We start from the raw sequence: 17,629 nt of genomic DNA, 5'->3' as shown, positions 1-17,629 counted from the left end.
ATTTCAGTTTGATTTAATTTGATGTATATTTTTTAAATATAACTTTTTTTTTTTTATCATTTGACCCACAGGTGGAAATGGTGTATTCGTTGTTGTCAATGCTCGGTACTCATGATAAAGATGACATGTCAAGAACGTTGCTAGCAATGTCTAGCTCCCAAGACAGCTGCATAGCCATGCGTCAATCTGGATGTCTTCCTCTCCTCATCCAGCTTTTACATGGCAACGATAAAGACTCTGTCTTGTTAGGAAACTCTCGTGGTAGTAAAGAGGCCCGTGCCAGGGCCAGCGCAGCACTGCATAACATCATTCACTCCCAGCCTGATGATAAGCGAGGCAGACGGGAAATCCGCGTGCTCCATCTGTTGGAGCAGATCCGTGCTTACTGTGAAACGTGTTGGGAATGGCAGGAAGCACATGAACAAGGCATGGACCAAGACAAAAACCCAAGTAGGTTTTGCAAGCCATATAGAAATGTTTCAAGGATATATTAAAAATGGTGAATTTACAGAAAGTACAACTTTAATCTGACTTCCTGTTGAACTTGTGTGAATTTTCTCACATATGCCTGTATGCAGATGTATTCAGGAGATGACACATTTTGTTTAGGAGAGGGACAGAGAGCACAAATGACATAATCTCAGTCTGTTCAATATCATATGAACTGTTACTTGTAATGTTGTATGTTATAAAAATTTTAGTATTTAAATACAAAAGAAGTGACAATGTCAGTAGGAGTATTCTCAGAGAACAGATGGGATGGGGGGGAAAAGAGATGTATCCTTCTGGGTGGTTTAGGTGCTTTTCTGAATTGTGAGCATTCTGTCAGTACAAGTTGTAAGTGTCTGACAGACGTGGTACTGAAGCCAGCACACTGGCTGCAGCACAGGCGTTGGAGGTTACCGCAAGGACCATTTGGCAGCAGTGGGCTCTAAACAAGATGTAGCAAATACCATTTGTGCATTAGCCAGAATCTAGCTAACAAGAATGTGAACTTAAAGACTTTTTGGTTATGAAACAAAGGTTTCAGTGACTACTCATAAGGACATAAAACCCAAAGAAACAGCTTCATGTTAGGTGGTGCCTTATTAAATGCCACCAGAATATTTAATCTTACTGATTTGTTTTACTAACGTTATTAATTTTTAAAAGCAATAATTTCTAGTGCTGGGAGTTTTATTTCCTTACTCAATAGGTACATTCAGGATTCTCTGTAATTTCTTTTGCAGCATCAAATATATAATACACATTTGTTAGTAATATTCTTAACTAATTGTCTGTGGATTACTGGGAAGATACAAACCCTGAAAAAAACTGCAGTTGATTTATGTTAAGATTAGATGCACTTTGAAAAACTTATGATGCAGACAAAATCACCTAGGAAATACTGATTGTTACCTGTTTGTTGGTCAGTGCCCACGCCAGTGGATCATCAGATCTGTCCTGCCGTGTGTGTTTTGATGAAACTTTCGTTTGATGAAGAACACAGGCATGCAATGAATGAGCTTGGTAAGAGCAAATGTATTTCTCTGATTTCCTCTGAGAACCTTACTGGAAGTGCTGAACCCTCCTTTTGTACCTCAGCAGATATTTGACTTGTTATAACAGATTATCAGTTTGTTTGTGTCAATTGTTGCCCTCTTAAGTCAAGAATGCTGTTCAAATTAACTAGACTGTTTCCCAGTAGGTAAATTATGATGTCATTTTCTCTTTGAATCTTGAAAGATTTTTTTTTTAATTATTATTTATTGATATTTTAGAAGTATTGAACTTCACAATGGAGACTACTTTCCAGGGTGAGAGGGTTTTTGTTGATGTTTTCGGGATTTTTTTGTCCTGAATTAGTTTAACAGACTGAATTTTTAGCATGCAATTGTCCTTAATTTGATACTTTGCAATATTGGTGAAAATATTCTGTATCTTTTTCTCGGCAAATAACATCCAGTGATAAATCAAAAATTTTCAGATTTACTAACTAAATAGCCTTTTATATGTATTTCTGGAGCAAGGTCATTGGTCAAACGTGAGTTTGCCTGGGTGGAATTAGAAAATGAGCGTTCTTCTTACTTCCTCATAATTCCTTCTGTTCCCACTTTCTCAAGTGTCAGTGTCATGCTGTCATACCTTTCAGCTGCTGCCAAGCACAGGATTCAAGACCTAGAGACCGTATTTAATAATTTCTTTACCTTTCTGACGTTTTTGTTTTCAGACATTTGAGATTTGTCCTGCTCAAATAAAAGCAGTTTGCTCCTTGCTATATATGTACAGTACTCACAATATTATTCATTTTCTTATTTGTTTTTAAAGGGGGTTTGCAGGCCATTGCTGAACTGCTGCAAGTGGATTGTGAAATGTATGGACTTACAAATGATCACTATAGCGTTACTTTGAGGAGGTATGCTGGAATGGCTCTGACAAACTTGACTTTTGGAGATGTGGCGAACAAGGTAAGAGTAGAATTTTTAAACATACGTAGTCTCAGTCAATAGCTGTGTCTGAACTGTCATTCTCAAAACAGGTGATGAAACTCTCCAGGATACCATACTGAGTTTACACTCAAGGCAGAAGTTCAAAATACCTGTTGTTCCATCCTTGGTCTGATGGAGAGCACCACAAAGTGAATGTTGTGTCATGAAAGTTGTATCATATTAAATCACTTTTAATTTGTCACTAACACTAAGAATTTTTATCTATTGACTTACTATTTTTTTGTATTAGATTAGTATAGCACATAATGCTTATGGACAAGTGATTATGGATAGTGACGGGGTATTTTTCTGAGGATGTTGGAGTAAAACTGCTAATTGAGTGTAGTTTTGTGAGGTTGCCAGTTACTTAACAATATTCACTGATGAAATTTTGCAAATCTTTTCAGGCAGGGACTTACTTTCAAGTATTGAGGACATGTCTTGGTCATAATGGACACTACTTCAAAGTATTTCAATAGGTTCCCTAATTTCAGATACAGACTTTGCTTTCAAAAGATAGAAAGTTTCAGTAATTTCTTGCTCTAGAGTTTATAAAACACTGTCTGAGAGAACTTTTATCTTTCTGCTCTAGAGAAAGACATTTCAGGAATGAATGGCTTAACAGTCTTCATAAAACTTGATTTTTTTTTTTTTTTGTCCCAAGTTTTACTCTAGAGTGAAGCATAAATACTTGCTGCAAGTGAATTGCTTCACAAGATATTGACTCTTTGCATCATCCCGTCATTAATTGCTATGAGGCTGCAGTTACTGAGTTTATAGCATAAGCTAAACTCCTCAGAGATGTAGATGTACATGCTGTCCGACTGACGAGTGGTAACGGTTCTAACACATACTTTCGTTTTGAATAATTTTTAGCTGCACCTGGGTCACAAACAGTTTCCAACATAAGCCTACAGTTTTTCAGTTGCTATTGAATTCTAAGAAAGGTGTTGTGTTCTTTGAATGTCAGAAGTGTGGTTGTGTTTGTGTCAGTTTTAATTAATTTAGTATTATTTTTCATACTACATTTATTTGAAAGAAAAACCTGATCATGAGACTCAATAAGCAACAGGTAACAAGCCATTGTCAGCTCACAGATGGTTTTTATATATAGATAGTAAAGTTATACTCCTAGACCTGTTGTAAAAAATAGAGAATTCAGCAGAAATTAACCACTCTTGTCTAGAATAGAAACTGATAGTTATGTTTAATTCATTAGTGGTTGTAAACCAAATATTTATTATTGACAACATATTTTGCTGAGCTTTTATTGAACTTCAAATATTATTACCTTACAATACCAAAATATTTGTGCAGAAGCAGGCCACCTAGCCTGTCATTTAATACTATTAACTTCCTTTTTACTTATAATTCCTAACAGGCTACATTGTGTTCTATGAAGGGCTGCATGAGAGCTCTCGTAGCCCAACTGAAATCTGAAAGTGAAGACCTGCAGCAGGTAACATAATTTTCAGATTAGATATTTCTTTAGCTTGGACATATCCATCACTTCACATCCCATACATTTCATTGCATTATATTAAAATATTGTATTTCTGATCTCCTTTACTAGTATTCACCTTCTTTCTATTCATTTAGCCTTGCCACCAGTTGTTTTTATACTTGAATTCTGTCACTTCCATGAAATTTCTAGTGTGATTTGAAATATGCTTCCTTCATTCCAGCTAGACATTTGGATTTTTTGGTAATTGTTGTTTTTACATTGCCGTATCTGCCTTTGATATCTGGCGTATCTGCACTTTCCACCAAATGTGAAGTACAACTTCATTATGTAAAAATGCTTATCTGTGGGTCATATTCTGGGACGTTTTGGGCTTTTTTTTTTTAGCAAAGCACATAGAGCTCATGGGCTATAAAACTCACTTTTATGACTGTGGTCTGTTAGTGGAAGCACAATTGTAAAGGTAAGTTTGAGCAGTTTTTGATTCTCTAATTTATTTTACCTATTGATGATGCTAATGGACTGGATTACCTGGAGCATTGATACAGTGTTGTGGTTCCTCTAGAAGTTGTAAATTAGCACAAGTAAATAATAGGAGAATAACAGTAGAGGAAGCTGCATTTCAAAAGAGAATCTGCTTGTGACTTGACAAGTCCTACATAACAATTTTCAGTACCAGCACCTGTCACAAAGACATTTTCTAGTGTAAACAAAGTGTTTAGAGGACACTTGAGTGACTCTTCCAATGTCTCTTGCTATGTAATGAAAACAGCCCAAAAATAAAGTCTTTAGAAGTGCTTTGAGTGATTCAGAGAGTTGAGGGTGTGGAACTGTTCCTTATTGGTATGGAACTTGTTTGAAATAATTGAATATCAAACAATAATTCATTTTAATTAATATATACTATTAACAAACTGGAACAGCTTTGGAAAGGAGAACCCCGTTTTCATTGCAGATTGAGTGAATCATCCGGTAAAAGAACAATTTTAAGTAAAATTTACTCGATATGTTAAAACATCATTTGCAATGAAAATTCTCTACTAAAGGAGGAGCTAGCAAGTTATGACTGAGAAAAGAATGAGAATTACAGTAGAGGTTATTGGGTAAACTCCCTAGTATTAGGGCAGCTATTAAGTATATTTAGTATTCTTGAAGTCATGGATGTATAGGCCCTCTGACCCGTGGTGTGTCTCCAGAGACTGGTACGCAGGCCCCCATACACATGTACACACACACTGCAAGCAGTCATAGAATCATAGAATGGTAGGGGTTGGAAGGGACCTTTAGAGATCATCTAGTCCAACCCCCCTGCAGAAGCAGGTTCACCTAGTTCAGGTCACATAGGAACATGTCCAGGCGGGTCTTGAAGACCTCCAAGGAAGGAGACTCCACAACCCCCCTGGGCAGCCTGTTCCACTGCTCTGTCACTCTCATGGAAAAATTCCTCACTCAGGAAAAATTAGAAATGGAGTTTAATAAGTATATGGGTCAGATTGTGCTCATTAGGCAAAGGGCATGGCCATAGAAGCATATCAGCCAGACAACTGTTTCAATGCAACCTTACCCTTTGTTTTCCCATGCTTGTACCCTCCTCAAATCACCTAGATTCGTCCTTTTTCATGCCTTGGCAACTTTTGTGTTCTCCCATCCCATAATGTCTTCTGTGATCCCAGAGTGCTCTTCCCTTGCATCCTATAAGGTGTCCCACTATAGAGACAGTCTAGCTGCTGCCAAGGACCTGGGCTGAATGTCTGCTTCTCTTCTGTAGAACTATGCTGATTGTAAAAAGCACAGTGGATTTTTGAAAGACGTTAATCAAAGTAATCATACCATCTGAGAGACAGACGGGTGTTAGTGTTCTGTTTTACAAGTGAAAAAGTTGAGAAAAGGATGTTATGAATCTCTTCTGCAATAGTGTGAATCTGGAGCAGACATCAGAGTAGAGCACAAGTCGGAATTTTTGGACCAGTTTTTCAACCAGTGAGGAAAGCAGGGAACCTGATTTCACATCTGTGGTTTAGGTACCCACACACAAAAGCCAGTACCTTTGATAAAACTTCACACTAAAATGTTGGAGCAGTCCAGCAGGCAACACAATAAAAAGCAGATTTTAGCAAATTTTAATGCATTAGTTGAATATGACCAGCTTTAATTAAACATGGACATTGTTAATTAATCCACAACATTCTAGAAATCCAGGAGGAGAATCTGATAACCTGCTAAAAGTAGGTATATTGAGATACATTATTTTCCTTTCATGTATTGCAGGTCATTGCAAGTGTGTTGAGAAACTTGTCCTGGCGAGCAGATGTAAACAGCAAAAAGACTCTAAGAGAAGTTGGAAGTGTGAAAGCATTGATGGAATGTGCTTTAGAAGTTAAGAAGGTATCCTGTATAAATGACCGAGATAAATTTTGGAGTGATTGCATTTATTTTACACAAAATACATACTGCTATTCTTTTCTAAAAAAACAATTGGTTGAGTATTTGCGATAGTCTAGGTAACTTGCTTAAATTAAAAGAGTTGCTTTGAGTTAACATAGCAGCAGACCACAAAGTAGCAATAACATCTCATTCTGTAATTTTGTTTTTTAGAGCTGACAGCTTTTGCTCTTCAGTTTCATGAGCCATGGTGTTGAAATAGCTTTTCTAATAATTTTGCAATGTAACAAAACCTCTCTTAAGTCAGTGAAGAGATAACTTATACTTCTGTAATTTTCTAGATACATTTTTTGTATCCAGACAGGATTATATTCCATTCCAGACTCTCCTGCCAGCTAGTCTTCAAGCCCCATTTACCATTATGGTAGCTAACAAGTATTGTGGTACATATTTCTGAAGACTTTGGGGCAAGCAATACTAAACCTATAGCTGAAGGAGGTAGAGGAGAGAAGCAAACAAAAGTATTTACTTGTATTTTGCTGTCTGCATCTAGCTTACTGGCCCAGGAAGCAGAAATTGGAACATATGTAACTGCTGGAAGCTAACTTAGGTATTTCTGAGAGCTTATGATCAATAGTTGAAAACTTCTCTAATTCTGTTGTTGTGTTATTCTCCTAGGAATCCACCCTAAAAAGTGTTCTGAGTGCCTTATGGAACTTATCAGCACACTGTACTGAGAACAAAGCTGATATATGTGCTGTTGATGGTGCTCTTGCATTTCTTGTCGGTACACTGACATATCGGAGCCAAACTAACACTTTAGCCATCATAGAAAGTGGAGGAGGAATATTAAGAAATGTTTCTAGCTTAATTGCTACTAATGAGGACCATAGGTGGGTATGTTTTTTCTGAAAATCTTTAGCAGTTCTGTATGTGTATTTAGTAGACAGTTTGTATGACTTGAAAGGAATGTTTGTCTGTCTTAATATGGATGCATGTTTTTAAGTACAACAATTAAATACAGCTACTTTTTAATGCTTTTGATAAGGCAAGTGTTTCATTTACTTAACAGGAATATACAAATAGATTAATACTTGCTGCATGTTAATGATGAACTGTACTAAAAGCTAACAGTATTTGTAATAGAATTTGATTAGCATTCAGGTGAAAGCTAGAGAAAATACAAGACAAATTCGCACTGGAGAATTTTTAAAGGCAAAAACTTGCCTTCAGCTTAATAGGTTTCTGTTTTGCTCTCTTTTCCTTTTGAAGTGCCACATACTGATGTTTGTTTTCAATTACTCAACACCAGGCAAATCTTGCGAGAGAACAGCTGCTTACAAACCTTGTTACAACACTTGAAGTCACACAGTTTGACAATAGTCAGTAATGCATGTGGGACCCTGTGGAATCTTTCTGCACGAAATGCAAAGGATCAAGAGGCACTGTGGGACATGGGAGCAGTCAGCATGCTGAAAAATCTCATTCACTCAAAACACAAAATGATAGCCATGGGTAGTGCTGCAGCTCTAAGAAACCTCATGGCAAACAGGCCAGCAAAGTACAAGGATGCCAACATTATGTCTCCAGGATCAAGCTTACCATCTCTTCATGTCAGAAAACAAAAGGCACTGGAAGCAGAGTTAGATGCTCAGCATTTATCAGAGACTTTTGACAACATTGATAATTTAAGCCCAAAAGCATCTCACCGTAACAAGCAAAGACATAAGCAAAATATATACAGTGAATATGTCTTGGACTCCAGCCGGCATGATGATGGTATGTGCAGGTCAGAGAGTTTTAATGCTGGTAACATGACTGTACTCTCACCATATTTAAATACTACGGTATTGCCCGGCTCTTCCTCTTCTGGTAGAGGAAATGTGGAAAATTCTCGATCTGAGAAAGACAGAAGTCTTGACAGGGATCGAGCAGTAGGTTTAAGTACCTACCATCCAGCTGCAGAGAATACTGGGACCTCCTCTAAGAGAATAGGAATGCAGATTTCTACTGCTGCAGCTCAGATAGCCAAAGTTATGGAAGAGGTTACAAGCATGCATGTTCCACAAGAGGACAGAAGTTCTGGTTCCACATCTGAAATGCACTGTCTGACAGAAGACAGAAATGCCCCACGGAGGTCAGCCACTGCCCATACTCACTCTAATACGTACTTTCCTAAGTCTGAGAATTCCAACAGGACATGTCCTGTGTCTTACACAAAAATGGAATACAAGAGAGCTTCAAATGACAGCTTAAATAGCGTCAGCAGCAGTGATGGCTATGGTAAAAGAGGCCAAATGAAACCCTCCATTGAGTCTTACTCTGAAGACGATGAAAGTAAGTTCTGTAGTTATGGTCAGTATCCAGCCGACTTGGCACATAAGATCCATAGTGCAAATCACATGGATGACAATGATGGAGAGCTAGACACTCCTATTAATTACAGTCTTAAATACTCAGATGAACAGTTAAATTCTGGAAGGCAAAGTCCCTCTCAGAATGAAAGGTGGGCGAGACCTAAACATATAATAGATGAAGAAATGAAACAGAACGAACAAAGACAGTCAAGGAGCCAAAATGCAACCTACCCCGTGTACACTGAAAGTGGAGATGATAAACATATGAAGTATCAGTCACCTTTTGGACAGCAAGAGTGCGTTTCTTCCTTTAGATCAAGAGGATCCAATGGTTCAGATCAGAACAGAGTAGGCTCAACTCTTGGAATGAATCAGAAAGTAAACCAGTCCTTGTGCCACGTGGATGATTATGATGATGATAAGCCAACCAACTATAGTGAACGTTATTCTGAGGAGGAACAACGTGAAGAGGAAGATAGACCAACTAATTATAGCATAAAGTACAATGAAGAGGAACATCATGTCGATCAGCCTATTGATTATAGTTTAAAGTACTCAACAGAAGTTCCTCCTTCTTCTCAGAAGCCATCTTTTACTTTTCCAAAGACTTCTTCAGTGCAAAGCACTAAAGCTGACCATATTTCCTCAAGCAGTGTGAGCACATCAGGCCCCTCAGCAGGTTCAAAGAGACAGAACCAGCTTCACCCAAATTCTGCACAGAACAGAGGTGGTCACACACAAAAGACTGCCTCCTGTAAAACTCCCTCTATTAATCAGGAAACTATACAAACATACTGTGTGGAAGATACCCCTATATGTTTTTCAAGGTGTAGCTCTTTGTCATCTTTGTCATCAGCTGAAGATGAAATAGGACGTGATCAGTCCACACGTGCGACAGATACTAGTAACACACTACAGATGACAGAACTAAAGGAAAACAGTGAGTCTCTGTCTACAGAAGGTGCAGTAAGCGAAATCACATCAACGTCACAACACATCCGAACAAAATCCAGTAGACTTCAGACTTCTAGCTTGTCTCCTTCTGATTCCTCTAGACATAAAGCTGTAGAATTTTCTTCAGGTGCCAAATCTCCCTCAAAGAGTGGTGCACAGACTCCTAAGAGCCCACCAGAACATTATGTGCAGGAAACACCACTCATGTTCAGCAGATGTACTTCTGTAAGTTCCCTGGATAGTTTTGAAAGCCATTCAATTGCTAGTTCAGTTCAAAGTGAGCCTTGCAGTGGAATGGTAAGTGGTATTATCAGCCCCAGTGACCTCCCAGACAGCCCTGGACAAACAATGCCTCCAAGCAGAAGTAAAACACCACCCCCTGCTCAAGGAGTTCAAGTCAAAAGAGATGTAGCTAAGGGTAAAGCACCTAGTGCAGAAAAGAGAGAGCCGGGTCCCAGACAGGCAGCTGTAAATGCAGCTGTTCAAAGAGTTCAGGTGCTGCCAGACGCTGATACACTGTTACATTTTGCCACAGAAAGCACACCAGATGGATTTTCTTGCTCTTCTAGTCTGAGCGCTCTGAGTCTTGATGAGCCATTTATACAGAAAGATGTAGAGTTAAGAATAATGCCTCCAGTTCATGAAAATGAACATGGAAATGAAGCAGAAACTGAACAGTCAGATGATACAAAGGATAACCAAGACAAGAAAGCAGAGAAGCCTGTTGAAGCTGAAAAGGACATTCTGGATGATTCTGACGATGACGATGATATTGAAATACTGGAAGCGTGCATTATTTCTGCAATGCCAACAAAGTCTTCACGTAAAAACAAAAAGCCTTCTCAAGCATCTGCTCCAAAAATACCTCCTCCTGTTGCCAGAAAGCCGAGCCAGTTGCCAGTTTACAAACTTTTGCCTTCACAAAGTAGATTGCAATCCCAAAAGCATGTGAGTTTTACACCGGGAGATGATATGCCACGGGTATATTGTGTTGAGGGTACACCAATAAATTTTTCAACAGCTACGTCTCTGAGTGACCTCACAATAGAATCGCCTCCGAGTGAGTTGGCCAACGTAGACAGCGTGGGTATGGCACCAGAGTCAGGGGAATTTGAAAAGCGAGACACCATTCCTACAGAAGGTAGAAGTACCGATGACTCTCAGAGAGCTAAAGGCTCATCAGTGACTCCTCCAGGCCTGAATGATGACAAAACAGAAGAGGGTGATATTCTGGCCGAGTGCATTAACTCAGCGATGCCAAAAGGAAAAAGTCACAAACCTTACAGAGTGAAGAAGATCATGGATCAAATTCAACAAGTATCTTCATCTCTGAGTAATAAAAACCAACCAGAGAGTGAGAAAAAGAAGCCAACGTCACCAGTAAAGCCTGTTCCCCAAAATAATGAATACAGAGCACGTATAAGAAAAACTGCAGAGGCCAAAAGCAGTATTAACAATGAAAGAAACTATCCAGAAAACAGAGACGCAAAGAAACAGAATCTAAAGAGTAATTCAAGAGATTTTAATGACAAACTGCCAAATAACGAAGAGCGTGTAAGAGGAAGCTTTGCTTTTGATTCACCTCATCATTACACACCTATTGAAGGAACTCCGTACTGTTTTTCACGGAATGATTCTCTGAGTTCTTTAGATTTTGATGACGATGATGTTGACCTTTCGAGGGAGAAGGCAGAATTAAGAAAAGGAAAAGAAACAAAAGAACAAGAAACTAAAGACTGTAGTAATCCCGAACAGCCTTCAAATCAGCAACCAACTAACAGGACACAAGTTTGTCAAAAACACCCAACGGGCAGAAGCCAGCCTAAAACTTTCTCTCAGCCGGGCAAAGATATTCCAGAGAGAGGAGCAGCTACAGATGAGAAAATGCAGAATTTTGCTATCGAAAACACGCCGGTTTGTTTTTCTTGCAATTCATCTCTTAGTTCCCTCAGTGATATTGATCAAGAGAACAATAACAATAAAGAAGGGGAACCTGCAAAACGTACGGAGGCTCCTGACTCACAGATGGAATCTAACAGACCACAGACTTCTGGTTATGCACCTAAATCATTTCATGTTGAAGATACTCCTGTATGTTTCTCTAGAAACAGCTCTCTGAGTTCTCTTAGTATTGACTCAGAGGATGATCTTTTGCAGGAATGCATTAGTTCTGCTATGCCTAAAAAGAAAAAAAACCCAAGAATAAAGAGTGAGAGTGAAAAAAGTAGTTCCAGAAGTACAGGTGGTATATTGGCTGAAGATTTAACACTGGATTTGAGAGAGATACAGAGACTAGATTCAGAACATGGTTTCTCGCCTGATTCAGAGAACTTTGATTGGAAAGCCATACAAGAAGGTGCAAATTCTATAGTCAGTAGCTTGCATCAAGCTGCAGCTGCTGCATCACTGTCTAGACAAGCTTCATCAGACTCTGATTCTATCCTTTCGTTAAAATCTGGTATTTCTTTAGGGTCACCATTCCATCTCACCCCAGACCAAGAAGAAAAACCTTTCACTGGTAATAAAGGTCCAAGAATTCTTAAGCCAGGAGAGAAGAGTACACTGGAGTCTAAAAAAATAGAATCTGAAAGCAGAGGAATCAAAGGAGGGAAGAAAGTATATAAAAGTATCATTACAGGAAAAGCCCGCTCCAATTCGGAAGTCTCAAGCCAGCTGAAGCAACCACAACAGACAAGTGTGCCTTCAATTTCACGTGGTAGAACGATGATCCATATTCCAGGAGTTCGAAATAGTTCTTCAAGTACTAGTCCTGTTTCCAAAAAAGGTCCCCTACTCAAAAGCACCAACTCCAAGAGTCCCAGTGAAGGCCAAAGTTTGACCAGTTCTCCAAGAGGAGTCAAGTCCTCAGGGAAACCTGAACCAGCTCCTATAACTAGGCAGCCGTCAGGGCTGAACCAGAGTGGATCAAGTAAGGGACCTTCTAGATCAGGATCTAGAGACTCCACTCCTTCTCGACCTCAACAGCAGCCATTAAGCAGGCCTCTGCAGTCTCCTGGCCGAAACTCGATTTCCCCAGGAAGAAATGGTCTAAGTCCTCCCAACAAACTGTCTCAGTTGCCAAGGACATCATCTCCTAGCACAGCTTCAACTAAATCTTCCAGTTCGGGCAGAATGTCATACACATCACCAGGCAGGCAGATGAGCCAGCAAAACCTTACAAAGCAAACTGCCTTACCTAAGAGTACCAGTAGCATTCCACGAAGCGAGTCCACTTCAAAAGGGTTAAACCAGGGTCTCGGCAGTGGTGGATCAAACAAAAAGACTGAACTATCCAGAATGTCATCCACAAAATCTAGTGGAAGTGAATCTGACAGATCCGAGAGACCTGTCCTTGTTCGTCAGTCAACTTTTATTAAAGAAGCTCCAAGCCCAACTCTAAGACGGAAATTAGAAGAGTCAGCTTCATTTGAATCCCTGTCTCCTTCCAGGCCAGATTCTCCCACGAGGTCTCAGCTACAGACCCCAGTTTTAAGTCCATCTCTTCCTGATATGTCTTTGTCCACTCATGCAACTGCCCAGACTGGTGGTTGGCGAAAATTACCCCCTAATCTGAGTCCTTCCGTAGAGTACGATGGGAGACCAGCAAAACGTCATGATATAGCCCGTTCTCATTCCGAGAGTCCTTCGAGATTGTTGATCAATAGATCAGGAACATGGAAGCGTGAGCATAGTAAGCATTCCTCATCACTCCCTCGCGTGAGCACTTGGCGAAGGACTGGAAGTTCCTCCTCAATTCTGTCAGCTTCTTCAGAATCCAGTGAAAAGGCAAAAAGTGAAGATGAAAAGCAACACGGAAGTTCTCTTTCTGGACACAAGCAAAGTAAAGAAAGCCAAGCACCAGCAAAAGGTACTTGGAGAAAAATAAAAGAAAGCGAAATTCCTCAGATAATGAGTGATCCTCAGCATTCTTCCTCAGGTGCCACAAATGACTCTGATGCCAAAACACTTATCTATCAAATGGCACCAGCCGTCTCTAAGACAGAGGATGTGTGGGTGAGGATAGAGGACTGCCCAATTAACAATCCTCGATCTGGAAGGTCCCCCACTGGAAATACTCCCCCTGTTATCAACAGTGTTTCTGATAAAGGGGGCATGAACAGTAAAGATTCTAAAGAGATTCAAGAGAAACAAATGCCAGGGAATGGAGGAGGCCTTCCTATTCGTACCATTGGCTTAGAAAACCGTCTGAACTCTTTCTTTCAGATAGACAGTCCAGACAAGAAAGGCACTGAAACAAAGCCTCTGCAGAATAATCCCACTCCTGCGCCAGAAAACAGTGAAAGTACTGTGAGTGAGCGTACACCATTCAGTTCCAGTAGCTCTAGCAAACATAGCTCTCCCATTGGTGCTGTTGCAGCGAGGGTGACTCCTTTCAACTACAACCCAAGCCGCAGGAAGAGTAGTGTGGACAATAGCTCTGCTCGGCCATCGCAGATACCAACGCCAGTGAATAACAGCACGAAGAAGCGTGACTCCAAGTCTGAAAACCCAGACTCCAGTGGAACTCAGAGTCCTAAACGCCACTCTGGCTCTTACCTGGTAACTTCTGTTTAAGTGCAACAAAAAAACAATTAATAAAACTGATGTATTATATACAGCAGCTATTTAGAAATCTTGTTTCAAATGAAACTAAAACAATGGGGATTGACTTTTGTTTTTTGTTTGTCGTTTTTATTTGTTGTAAATAGATTTCATTCTTGTTAGAGTGTCCTTGTTCTGGAAGCCATATTTGATAGTATACTTTGTCTTCACTGGTAATATTTTGGAGGAATACCTGCTTGACAGTTTGGAATAAAATTGCTAATGTGAGTATATTTGTACATTATGTTTAACATATATTTAATTAGCATCCCATCCCATAATCTTTTAAATATTGCTTGTCGCTGAAATCATGGAACATTGCAGGTAGAGATGATACAGTCAAATTACTTTATCAATCAATTCTAGATTACAGACTGACTAAACTACATCAGGGAAGAATTGGTATTATTTATGCAAAAAAAAAAAATCTGTTTTAGTTTGTTTGAGTCCATCTAACCCAAAAATTAATCATGTGGCTGTGAAATTCACAGCAATATGGTTTCTGCTGAACAAGCTTTCCCAGCCTGCTTTTCTGCATGAGTGGAACTGATGGTTCATTTTCTGAAGTAATGAGTAATGATTAACATTTCTGTGGTCACATAACGTGCATAGATAGTTATGGTGTAACAATTTACACTTCCTTTGTGCTCTGCTGGACAAAAGAAAAAAGAAAAAAAAAAGAAAACTGTGTAACTGTAAAACCTTGAACAAAATTATTTTACCTGGAGTAGATTTTATCAAAGTAGGTAGAATTTTTTTGCTATGCTGTAACTTGTTGTATATTCTGGTATTTGAGGTAAGATGGCTGCTCTTTTATTAATGGAGACATGGGTGATATCTCAACAGAGACTAAAATGAACATTTCAGAATAAATTATTACTATATGTAAAATGTGTGTGTTACTTCTGCATTACATAAAAATACAGTATTTTGTTTGGAGATGCCACCATATAATGTATTTTACAATGCACTTACATTTGAGGCCTGATCCAGCAGAATCTCGCACCTACAATATCCATCCTTCCTTACCACTGGCAAATAACTGTTGTAGGGTGCTTGTAACAGTTGCAGGATCAGGCCCTGGGTCTTCTGCAATATATTTGTGACGGTTTCACACATCTCAGGTGCATAACAAGGCTGAAGGCAGGGTATTTCCAGTAGCCAATCAGTATAGTTGTTTTCATGACTACAAGCCTGAAACAATATTATATCTATAAAAATAGTATTTGTAAAACAAAAGATTTTTTTAATTGGGGGAAATAATATAGGATGTGAAGTAGTGACTATAAGATGAAATTTTAATTCTATTTGAAGTCTTCATGCCTTTTTTTTAATTATTTTTTAAAAATTGTGAAGGGGAAATAGCACAAGAATCCCATGGCAGCAAGAAGTTTGTTATTGTAGTAGAAAAACAGTTTTACAGGCAAAGCAGAACATGTACTGCCTCAGGCATTTTTATTGTGAATCTGATTTGTGCTAGAACCACAATGAAAAGAGAGATTTATGCTTTAAATATAATCTGAATTTAGATGAGAAATGATTTGAAGTAGAAATGTGAGACAACAGAACATCAACCATTCTAAAGTTAGCATTCTAAACAACTGATAATCAGGGTTCAAAATCAGTTGATTTCAGGAAGCCCTAAAGTAGAGTAACTCACCTTTGAGGTGGCTTTAACACAGTTGCAACGTGTTGCATCCATGGCTTTTGTACATCGTCTTATGCTGAATCAATTTCTGTCTCGAATTCACCATAGGATATGCACTGTTTACAAACAGGATTGCAATACTGTCAGCGGACAGATTACAATTCAAATAAAAAGTTAAAAACCAATACAGAAATACCCTTTTGGCAGAAGTAGTGTCTCATTTGCTTTTTTGGTTCTTTGCTTCCTGTCAGCTTTGCCTGGAGACGTGCCATGTATATTACCTGGTGAATGTGGTAACAAGCAATGCCTCTCATGTTAGCATTTGAAATAATTTGCATATAGTATTTTCACAAAACTTTTAGTATGACTGTTAGTGTCCTTTTAAAGATGAAGTAGAGACAGAAGTTATGTGACATGTTCAAAGTCAGGACTCCCTATTGGAATGCAATACAGAAATCCATCCTTGAGTTTGAAGTGCAAGACCACTTTTCTTAATAAATGATGCAATACTGTTTTTTGTGCTGACTTTTTAACTGCTGATGTGAAGATACACCACATAGTCCAGGATAGTTGTTTAGTACTGGCTTTACATCTATGTCCTGTTGATTTAAGAATTTAAAGGTAAACACAGTGTCAGTAAAGAGTCTGATTTCAGTTTTGTAACTGAGGCAACCAGAAGAAACAGTTAATAATTTTATGTGTATCAAGTAAAAGAATGTCTTTGGAAATTACAGTGGCTTCTCTAGATAGTCTTGGAGGTACTTCATGATCCTTATAGTTGGGAAGTTTTTCTTAATATCTTCATAAGTAAGCTATAGCAAAGACAGATGGGAGAAACTTTCCAACTGTAAGAGCATTGATACAGTAAAATACGCTTCCCATGGGAGTTGTTAAATTTCCAGTATAGAAGTTATAACAAGAGGTTTATGAAACATCTCATAGGGGTGGACTACACTGTTACTTCATATTGCCTGTATGCAGATTTGGTCTTGGGTGAGGGGATTTTGAAATCCCTTCAAGGTCTACGTTTCTCGAATTCAGTATCTAAAACAATACTCATTAAGAGCCTTTTAAAATATTTAAGGACATTGATGACATTTATGTCAGTGATGGGGATAAAAAATTATATCCTAAGCTTAACTTATAAAAACAGATCACAGAAATAAAAAATAAGGCAGGGGGAAGAAATAGAAAGTAAAATGGGTAAGTGTATTTGGTCTGGGATTTTATTAATAGTCAGATTGGGTTTATGCTACTAAAGGTTTGTTCTTATTTCTTGGTTTTATTTTTTATAAAGTTGCCACAGCTGGAGAGACAACATTATTTGCATCAAGGCAAAACTAAGAAAAGCAAGGAAGTAGGGAAACCAAAACTAATTTTACTGTTCTTCTGGGATGCACTGCCTTTCTACAGATTTTGAGACTGGTGCTCAGACCTTTAGTTGTCCGTGAATTAGTGTGTCGTATCCAGAGCATATAAAACTTGTATTAAAAATCAGTTTATACTGAAAATACACTTATAAAGCTTATTTCGGACAGACTTACAGCTTTATCCTCCTGATATAAAAAGCAGAAATGTGAGCTCCATACAAATTGTAATTAGTTATCTTTTAAAAATGTACATTCATTTTAGTTTTTTGCAGCTTGCCACAGTTAAGGTTATTGTTCCATTTCTGTGAAATCTCTGATTAAATATCACAGACTTTAAAAGGGAACTAATTTATTCCTGTTTTTCATGTGCAGTTCTCTTATCAGAG

General features: G+C 38.6%; 1 protein-coding gene across 17 annotated transcripts in view; it reads left to right on the top strand.

Moving 5' to 3' along the window:
* The window catches only part of APC (APC regulator of WNT signaling pathway), a 101,034-nt gene that overhangs the window by 76,025 nt on the left and 7,380 nt on the right, over positions 1-17,629 (top strand). For 15 of the 17 annotated variants that reach the window (XM_062017248.1, XM_062017246.1, XM_062017247.1 and 12 more), the window contains 7 exons: positions 72-450; positions 1,414-1,509; positions 2,308-2,447; positions 3,850-3,927; positions 6,199-6,315; positions 6,991-7,205; positions 7,625-16,889. In XM_062017248.1, the coding sequence (XP_061873232.1) occupies positions 72-450; positions 1,414-1,509; positions 2,308-2,447; positions 3,850-3,927; positions 6,199-6,315; positions 6,991-7,205; positions 7,625-14,198 (7,599 nt within the window). In that variant the 3' untranslated portion in view covers positions 14,199-16,889. Of the gene's footprint in view, positions 1-71; positions 451-1,413; positions 1,510-2,307; positions 2,448-3,849; positions 3,928-6,198; positions 6,316-6,990; positions 7,206-7,624; positions 16,890-17,629 lie in introns of those variants that run through there. The other 2 variants (XM_062017259.1, XR_009820799.1) reach the window with 2 other exon arrangements.

The sequence above is a fragment of the Colius striatus genome, chromosome Z (genome assembly GCF_028858725.1).
Source record: "Colius striatus isolate bColStr4 chromosome Z, bColStr4.1.hap1, whole genome shotgun sequence".
NCBI classification, from domain to species: Eukaryota; Metazoa; Chordata; class Aves; order Coliiformes; family Coliidae; genus Colius; species Colius striatus.
The sequence above is the reverse complement of the archived record's forward strand: the minus strand, read 5'-3'. Positions and strand labels throughout refer to the sequence as shown.